Raw genomic sequence first — 10,130 nt, 5'->3', positions numbered from 1 at the left:
CCAAAGTTTCACAGATTGTTCACAAATATTCCAATGAAATTTCACGAAAAGTTCAAGTTTTCACACTTTTCACGTGTGTTTCATATCTGTTCCACCACACATCTGTACCTCTTTTCAAGGAACGGGGTTCATTCTTTCATCCGATTAGATCAAAATTAATAGTTCAGTTAAAAATTCTAGCAAGACATAACAAAGAGTCGTCCCGTCTCTGGGTTGTTAGGAGAAAGGCAATGCCCACTATGACATCTCCTCATGAACTATCAGCGTGTCTTTTGAGTACTACTATATTTGGGAAGATTATATGATAGAATGAGTCACATACATTTCCTTTTTAGGAGAGTCCAACCTTCTCCTCCATCAAGTGCTGATGTTATCACCACTAGCTGGTTGGAATGGTCATGGCTGTTTACAACTGACAGACCTCCACATGATAGTCTTCGCATGATAGCCTTCTCCTCCATCAACCTTTTTGGAATGGTAGTCATGACAGGGGCTGTTATTCCATTCATTAGATACAAAGTAAGATCATTCCTAACATCTCCCCTCCCCTCAATAGTTTTCGGTATTGCGGGAGTTGGACCAAAGAACATGCTCCAGCGGATCTCTTTTCCGCAATATCTTTTTTATAACCACCCCCCCCCCCCCCCCCAACACACCCCCCCATAGAGGCAGTAATCCATGAAGTGTTGGCGGGAGACAACCGACAAAAAAATAAAACAAAAAGGAAAACAAGAAAAGAATTATCCCAATTCATCGAGATCTTTTGCCGGGGCAATAAGGAGAATAGGAGGAGAACTCATTGGCTGGCTTGGGATAAACTAATGAGACCGAAAGGCGAAGCGGGTATGGGATTTCATGATCTTAGATTATGTAATCATGTGCTTCGGGCTAACCAAGTTTGTTGGTTATTGGTTTATTAGCATCCACTATGTGCAAAGGTGATGAAGGCAAAATATTATCCTCGTGGGCATGTCCTGGATACGGTCTTCCCGCAAGCGATGTTGGTGACTTGGCAAAATGTTATGCATGGCCTTAAGCTGCTTTAAAACGGTGTTATTTGAAGTGTTTTGATGGTGCTAGTATAAATATTTGGAGAGGTAATTGTCTTCCCAGAGATTATATCCACACAAAAAAAATCTGTTTTGAAGAATTGAACTAGGCTTAAATGGGTGTGTGAGTTATTCATGAGAGGGTCTAGGAGATGGGATGAGAGAATTTCATCACACACATGTTTTATCACCATGATGTTGAGGAAATTTTAAAATTTCCTATTCAATCTGTGGGAGAGGGAGATTTTATTGCTTGGCACCATGAGAAAATGGTTTTCTTTAGATTAAGAGTGCGTATAGGCTGGCGTTGAAACACAATGACAATAAGGTAGATTTTGGGAACTCTAGTACCACCATGAGCAGGGACAGGATGCTTTGTTGGGGAACGTAGTAATTCAAATTTTTTCCTACGATCACGCAAGATCTAATTAGGAGATGCATAGCAACGAGAGGGGAGAGTGTGTCCACGTATCCTCGTAGACCGAAAGCGGAAGCGTTTAGTAACGCGGTTGATGTAGTTGAACGTCTTCACGATCCAACCGATTCAAGTACCGAACGTACACACCTCCGTGTTCAGCACACGTTTAGCATGATGACGTCCCTCGAGCTCTTGATCCAGCAGAGAGTAAAGGGAGAGTTCCGTCAACACGACGGCGTGATGATGGTGATGGTGATATGATCCGCGCAGGGCTTCGCCTAAGCACTACGACGCTATGATCGGAGAAGTAAACTGTGGAGCAGGGCATTGCACACGGCTAAGAGAACAACTGTTGTGCTTTGGGGTGCCCCCTTGTCCCCGTATATAAAGGAGGAGGGGAGGAGGCCGGCCACAAGGGGCGTGCCAAGGAGAGCGGAGTCGTACTAGGACTCCAGTCCTAGTAGGATTCGCCCCCACTTTTTTTTTCCTTCTACCGGAGGGGGGAAAGGGGAAGGAGATGGAGTAGGAGAAGGAAAGGGGGTGGCACCCCGTTCCCTAGTCCAATTCGGCCTCCTCCCTTGTGGGGGCCGCACCTGACCCTTGTGGGCTGGTTAGCCTCCCTCCTATGGCTCATATGGCCCATATCTTTCCGCGGGGGGTTTCAGCAACCCCTCTGGTACTCCGGTATGTACCCGATACACTTCGGAACCCTTTCGGTGTCCGAATACTACCTTCCAATATATCAATCTTTACCTCTCGACCATTTAGAGACTCCTCGTCATGTCCGTGATCTTATCCGGGACTGCGAACAAACTTTGTTCACCAAAACACTTAACTCATAAATACAAATCGTCGTCGAACGTTAAGCTTGCGGAGCCTATGAGTTCGAGAACTATGTAGAGATGACCGAGACACATCTCCGGTCAATAACCAATAGCGGAATCTGGATGCTCATATTGGTTCCTACATATTCTACGAAGATCTTTATCGGTCAAACCGCATAACAACATAAGTTATTCCCTTTGTCATCGGTATGTTACTTGCCCGAGATTCGATCGTCGGTATCATCATACCTAGTTCAATCTCGTTACTAGCAAGTCCCTTAGTCGTTCCGTAATGCATCATCCCGTAACTAACTCATTAGCCACATTGCTTGCAAGGCTTATAGTGATGTGCATTACCGAGACGGCCCAGAGATACCTCTTCGATACACGGAGTGACAAATCCTAATCTTGATCTATGCCAACTCCACAAACACCATCGTAGACACCTGTAGAGCATCTTTATAATCACCCAGTTACGTTGTGACATTTGATAGCACACAAAGTGTTCCTCCGGTATTCGGGAGTTGCATAATCTCATAGTGAGAGGAATATGTACAAGTCATGAAGAAAACAACAGCAATAAAACTAAACGATCATTATGCTAAGCTAACAGATGGGTCTTGTCCATCACATCATTTTCTAATGATGTGATCCCGTTCATCAAATGACAACACATATCTATGGTTAGGAAACTTAACCATCTTTGATTAACGAGCTAGTCAAGTAGAGGCATACTAGGGATACTCTGTTTTGTCTATGTATTTACACATGTATTAAGTTTCTGGTTAATACAATTATAGCATGAATAATAAATATTTATCATGATATAAGGAAATATAAATAACATCTTTATTATTGCCTCGAGGGCATATTTCCTTGAGTCTCCCACTTGCACTAGTGTCGATAATCTAGTTCACATCACCATGTGATTTAACACTCTATAGTTCACATCGCCATGTGACCAATACCCAAAGGGTTTACTAAAGTCAATAATCTAGTTCACATCGCTATGTGATTAACAGACAAAGAGTACTAAGGTGTGATCATGTTTTGCTTGTGAGAGAAGTTTAGTCAACGTCTGCCACATTCAGATCCATATGTATTTTGCAAATTTCTATGTCTACAATGCTGTGCACGGAGCTTCTCTAGCTAATTGCTCCCACTTTCAATATGTATCCAGATTGAGACTTAGAGTCATCCAGATCAGCGTCAAAGCTTGCATCGACGTAACCCATTACGACGAACTTTTTGTCACCTCCATAATTGAGAAACATATCCTTATTCTACTAAGGGTAATTTTGACCGTTGTCCAGTGATCCACTCCTGGATCACTATTGTACCCTCTTGCCAAACTCATGGTGAGGTACACAATAGGTCTGGTACATAGCATAGTATACTTTATAGAATCTATGACTAAGGCATATGGAATGACTTTTCATGCTGTTGTGTTTCTCTATATTTGTGTGTTAATAAGACTATTTTTTAATGATGTTGCCGAGGATCATATGATAGAGATCATCGGATACATTGAATGCAGAATGACGCGTTTGTATCGTCGTCTAAGACGTTGAAGCGACCATGGATATTCCATTCCAGGTCTAATATGACCGTGCGCTGTGTGCATGATATACACACCCGTGCACGCACGTACAATGTTATGCAACACTTGGTCAAATAATAATATAGGGAAGTTTTTATTTTTTTTGAAAAAATAATATAGAGAAGTTGACTTGGAACAAAGCTATACCTCAAAATAATGTGGAATATTTTTCCCCACAAAAAAAGAAAAGAAAAGGACTATATAGTTTCTGGATTTCGTTGACTTGAGTGCCATCTATGCATGATACATCGATCCGTGCACGTACTTAGCAAAACATGTCTACTTGCTAGTAGTAATATCCAAATTAATTAACTCCCCGCAAAACATGTCTACTCTAATTAATTTGCCTCTATGCAAAATACATCCGTGCACGATGTAGATCAAATAGCTAGCTCCTAGCAGTTGATGGAACGCCACAAAAATCCTAGGAATAGCTATATATATCTGCATGAATTGCAGGCCATTACATCCGCATCCACCACAAAAGTAAGTAGCTCTCCGGCCTATAGCGACCAACAGGCAGGTAGTTGTGATGGCGTCTTCATCTCTGTCAGTGGTGCTGCTCCTTCTGTGCCTGGCCGCGGCGGCGTCGGCGCAGATGTCCCCGACGTTCTACGACGCGTCGTGCCCCGGGGCGCTGGCCGCCATCAAGAGCAGCGTGGCGGCCGCCGTGAGCAGCGACCCCCGCATGGCCGCGTCGCTGCTCCGGCTGCACTTCCATGACTGCTTTGTCCAAGCAAGTCCTTCACACACTACTTGTTATTGTTTGGATCGGTTTCATTTGCTGAACACCAGCGATTAACCCCTGCCTGGCTACGTACATGCAGGGCTGCGACGCGTCCGTTCTGCTGGCTGGCAACGAGCGGAACGCGTTCGGGAACGTGGGATCGCTGCGAGGCTTCGACGTCATCGACAAAATCAAGTCGAATGTGGAGCAGGCGTGCAAGCGCACCGTCTCCTGCGCCGACATCCTCGCCGTCGCCGCTCGCGATTCTGTCGTCGCGGTAAGAACTAACATGATCTTTCAACCCCTTTTTAATTAATAATCTGTTTGCATGCGTGTCACGGTTTCGAACTGAGGTTAGTACTCATCGGCTTTACTTGTGTAGGTAGGAGGGCCGTCATGGACAGTCTCTCTGGGGAGGAGGGACTCCGACACGGCTAGCGAGACACTGGCCAACCGTGACCTGCCTGCCCCATCACTTAGCGTCACCGACCTCATCACCCGCTTCGCCGCCAAGGGGCTCAACCACACCGATATGGTCGCCCTCTCTGGTGCGCACACCATAGGGCGGGTGCAGTGCAAGAACTTCAGGACCAGGCTCTACAGCGAGGAGAACATTGACCCGGCCTTGGCGACGTCGCGCAAGGCCACCTGCCCTCAGCTAACCGGCTCTGGCGACAGCAACTTGGCCCCATTGGACGATACGACCCCGGACATGTTCGACAACGCCTACTTCGTCAACCTCAAGCTCAATAAGGGGCTCCTACACTCCGACCAGGTGCTCTACACCCTTGCCGGTGGTGCCACCGAAGACATCATTGACGGCTTCGCATCTAACCAGGATGCGTTCAACAATGCCTTTGCCGCAGCCATGGTGAAGATGGGGAACATCAGCCCCTTGATTTTCCCACAGGGTCAGGTCAGGCGCATCTGCTCCAGGGCGAACTAAGAATTGCCAGCCAGCCATTTGCACCGAAATGATAGCGTCGACCATGCATCAATCTGCTGCTTTGAGATCGGAATTAGCCACATTTTTTTCTCCACAAAATGAGTCATCCATGTCTTTGCAGCAACTTGTGGTGCCACATACTCCATTATTTCTTGCCTTTTTTGTACCTATTGTAATTTTTTGGATCCCATTATTCTTCAATTTGATTCTCTTCTATACTTTGCTAATTATTCATAACCTATTCACATTTGTTTTTGTATAAAACGTTTTGTCAATTTTTTTTATGATTTCATAATTTTCTAAAGACAATAATCATGTCAAGTTTCCCAAAGTTTCACAGATTGTTCACAAATATTCCAATGAAATTTCACGAAAAGTTCAAGTTTTCACACTTTTCACGTGTGTTTCATATCTGTTCCACCACACATCCGTACCTCTTTTCAAGGAACGGGGTTCATTCTTTCATCCGATTAGATCAAAATTAATAGTTCAGTTAAAAATTCTAGCAAGACATAACAAAGAGTCGTCCCGTCTCTGGGTTGTTAGGAGAAAGGCAATGCCCACTGTGACATCTCCTCATGAACTATCAGTGTGGCTTTTGAGTACTACTATATTTGGGAAGATTATATGATAGAATGAGTCACATACATTTCCTTTTTAGGAGAGTCCAACCTTCTCCTCCATCAAGTGCTGATGTTAACACCACTAGCTGGTTGGAATGGTCATGGTTGTTTACAACCGACAGACCTCTACATGACAGTGTTCGCATAATGCTAGTCATGACAGGGGCTGTTATTCCATTCATTAGATACAAAGTAAGATCATTCCTAACATCTCCCCTCCCCTCAATAGTTTTCGGTATTGCGGGAGTTGGACCGAAGAACATGCTCCAGCGGATCTCTTTTCCGCAATATCTTTTTTATAACCAACCCCCCCCCCCCCCCCCCACCCACCCACACACACACCCCTATAGAGGCAGTATTCCATGAAGTGTTGGCGGGAGACAACCGACAAAAAAAAACAAAAAGGAAAACAAAAAAAGGAATTATCCCAATTCATCGAGATCTTTTGCCGGGACAATAAGGAGAATAGGAGGAGAACTCATTGGTTGGCTTGGGATAAACTAATGAGACCGAAAGGCGAAGTGGGTATGGGATTTCATGATCTGAGATTATTTAATCATGTGCTTATGGCTAACCAAGTTTGTTGGTTATTGGTTTATCAGCATCCACTATGTGCAAAGGTGATGAAGGCAAAATATTATCCTTGTGGCCATGTCCTGGATACGGTCTCCCCGCAAGCGATGTCGGTGACTTGGCAAAATGTTATGCATGGCCTTAAGCCGCTTCAAAATGGTGTCATTTGAAGTGTTTTGATGGTGCTAGTATAAATATTTGGAGAGGTAATTGTCTTCCCAGAGATTATATCCACAAAAAAAAAATCTGTTTTGAAGAATTGAACTAGGCTTAAATGGGTGTGTGAGTTATTCATGAGAGGGTCTAGGAGATGGGATGAGAGAATTTCATCACACACATGTTTTATCACCACGATGTTGAGGAAATTTTAAAATTTCCTATTCAATCTGTGGGAGAGGGAGATTTTATTGCTTGGCACCATGAGAAAAATGGTTTTCTTTAGATTAAGAGTGCGTATAGGCTGGCGTTGAAACACAATGACAATAAGGTAGATTTTGGGAACTCCAGTACCACCATGAGCGGGGAAAGGATGCTCTGTTGGGGAACGTAGTAATTCAAATTTTTTCCTACGATCACGCAAGATCTAATTAGGAGATGCATAGCAACGAGAGGGGAGAGTGTGTCCACGTATCCTCATAGACCGAAAGAGGAAGTGTTTAGTAACATGGTTGATGTAGTCGAACGTCTTCACGATCCAACCGATTCAAGTACCGAACGTACGGAACCTCCGTGTTCAGCACTCGTTTAGCATGATGACGTCCCTCGAGCTCTTGATCCAACAAAGGGTCGAGGGAGAGTTCCGTCAGCACGACGGCATGGTGATGGTGATGGTGATGTGATCCGCGCAGGGCTTCGCCTAAGCACTACGACGCTATGATCGGAGGAGTAAACTGTGGATGGGGGCACTGCACACGGCTAAGAGAACAACTGTTGTGCTTTGGGGTGCCCCCTTGTCCCCGTATATAAAGGAGGAGGGGAGGAGGCCGGCCACAGGGGGCGTGCCAAGGAGAGCGGAGTTCTACTAGGACTGGGTCCTAGTAGGATTCGCCTCCTTTTTTTTCCATCTACCGGATGGGGAAAAGGGGAAGGAGATGGAGTAGGAGAAGGAAAGGGGGGTGGCACCCCCTACCCTAGTCCAATTCGGCCTCCTCCCTTGTGGGGGCCGCACCTGACCCTTGTGGGCTGGTTAGCCTCCCTCCTATGGCTCATATGGCCCATATCTTTCCCCGGGGGTTTCGGCAACCCCTCTGGTACTCCGGTATGTACCCGATACACTTCGGAACCCTTTCGGTGTCCGAATACTAACTTCCAATATATCAATCATTACCTCTCGACCATTTAGAGACTCCTCGTCATGTCCGTGATGTTATCCAGGACTATGAACAAACTTCGGTCACCAAAACACTTAACTCATAAATACAAATCGTCATTGAATGTTAAGCTTGCGGACCCTATGAGTTCGAGAACTATGTAGACATGACCAAGACACATCTCCGGTCAATAACCAATAGCGGAATCTGGATGCTCATATTGGCTCCTACATATTCTACGAAGATCTTTATCGGTCAAACCGCATAACAACATACATTATTCCCTTTGTCATCGGTATGTTACTTGCCCGAGATTCGATCGTCGGTATCATCATACCAAGTTCAATCTCGTTACTGGCAAGTCTATTTACTCGTTCCGTAATGCATCATCCCGTAACTAACTCATTAGTCACATTGCTTGCAAGGCTTATAGTGATGTGCATTACCGAGAGGGCCCAGAAATACCTCTTCGATACACGGCGTGACAAATCCTAATCTTGATCTATGCCAACTCAACAAACACCTTCGGAGACACCTATAGAGCATCTTTATAATCACCCGGTTACGTTGTGACATTTGATAGCACACAAAGTGTTCATCCGGTATTCGGAAGTTGCATAATCTCATAGTGAGAGGAATATGTATAATTCATGAAGAAAGCAATAGCAACAAAACTAAACGATCATTATGCTAAGCTAACGGATGGGTCTTGTACATCACATCATTATCTAATGATGTGATCCCGTTCATCAAATGACAACACTTGTGTATGGTTAGGAAACTTAACCATCTTTGATTAACGAGCTAGTCAAGTAGAGGCATACTAGGGATACTCTGTTTTGTCTATGTATTCACACATGTATTAAGTTTCCGGTTAATACAATTCTAGCATGAATAATAAACATTTATCATGATATAAGGAAATATAAATAACATCTTTATTATTGCCTCTAGGGCATATTTCCTTGAGTCTCCCACTTGCACTAGAGTCGATAATCTAGTTCACATCACCATGTGATTTAGGGCATCTCCAGCCGTTCGGCCCCCAGGGCGCCTAAATAGAGCGGCCTGGGGGCGTGTCGACGCTAGTTCGGCCCCTAAGGGCGACCTAGCTCCCAGTCACGCCCCCAAGCGCCGGCCCCAGGATGCGGGAAATTTGAACTAGGTCGTTCTCGCTCACAAAACACGCCACAAATCCGGCGGTCGGACGTAGTCTGGCGTTACAAAAACAGAGCGCCGCACGCCGCAAGTTCGCGTGCGCAACGAATCACTCGGCGGGGTCGGCTCCAGGCGTTGGCGAAGTCGGCGTGCGCGGGCTCGGCGGTGTCGGAGCTGCTTCGGTGCTGGGCTGTGTCGGCGCGGCTTCGGTACTGCTGGGCGGCGATGTAGAGGCGTCGTTCGGGTTTGGCGTCCGTGTGGCCGTGGGCGCGGGAGCTGGCGTTGTCGGCGTCGTCGGCGTTGCCGTCTGCATCTGGTTCAGGATGAGGCCACGCTCCGCCATGTACCACGCCCTGAGCTGCTCGTCGTTGCTCTGGAGCATGTCCGCACCGCCCATCAGAAAAGCCATGTCGGTGTTCCTCTTCTTCGCGGCGACGTTCGTTCACAGTAGGTCGACGTTGGTCCGGAGCAGGTCGAGCTTGATGGCGCTGTTCGTGATCAGCGACGACCACTGTGCCTCGGTATTATCTTCACGTAGGACGGCCCGGGCCTGGGTGTCGGCGAGGCAATGCTCGATGGACTCCTGCACTCGCGCGGTTGCCGCGTCGGCGTTTTTTCCCTTCTTTGCCAATTTGTGGTCGTCCGGCTGCCCCTCTGACGCGCCTGGAGTCGTCGCGTCCGGCTTGTATGTCTCCTTGGCCTTGTCGAGGGTACGTCGGACTTCCGCCCACGTCTCGCACTTGTCAATGTGCTTGTAGACGTGGAGGAACTTGAAGTCGGCGTCAAGGTTGTCGCGCCGATACATGGTGAACATGCGCAGCAACTGCGCGGAGGAACAAACAGTTGGCGGGCGGCGAGCGTAGACGACGAAGAGATGCGGGCGAACGGCGTCCATACCTGAT

General features: G+C 46.4%; 1 protein-coding gene across 1 annotated transcript; it reads left to right on the top strand.

Annotated features, from left to right (window-relative positions):
- Positions 1-4,376: 4,376 nt before the first annotated feature.
- LOC125506462 (peroxidase 2-like) lies at positions 4,377-5,791 on the top strand. Its single transcript, XM_048671273.2, has 3 exons — positions 4,377-4,627; positions 4,719-4,895; positions 5,001-5,791. Exons 1-3 carry the CDS (start codon positions 4,424-4,426, stop codon positions 5,562-5,564), a joined length of 945 nt encoding a protein of 314 aa, XP_048527230.2. The 5' UTR covers positions 4,377-4,423; the 3' UTR covers positions 5,565-5,791.
- The last annotated feature ends 4,339 nt before the right edge of the window (positions 5,792-10,130 follow it).

The sequence above is a fragment of the Triticum urartu genome, chromosome 5A (genome assembly GCF_056163025.1).
Source record: "Triticum urartu cultivar PI428250 chromosome 5A, HENAU_Tu73, whole genome shotgun sequence".
Classification (NCBI taxonomy): domain Eukaryota; kingdom Viridiplantae; phylum Streptophyta; class Magnoliopsida; order Poales; family Poaceae; genus Triticum; species Triticum urartu.
The sequence above is the reverse complement of the archived record's forward strand: the minus strand, read 5'-3'. Positions and strand labels throughout refer to the sequence as shown.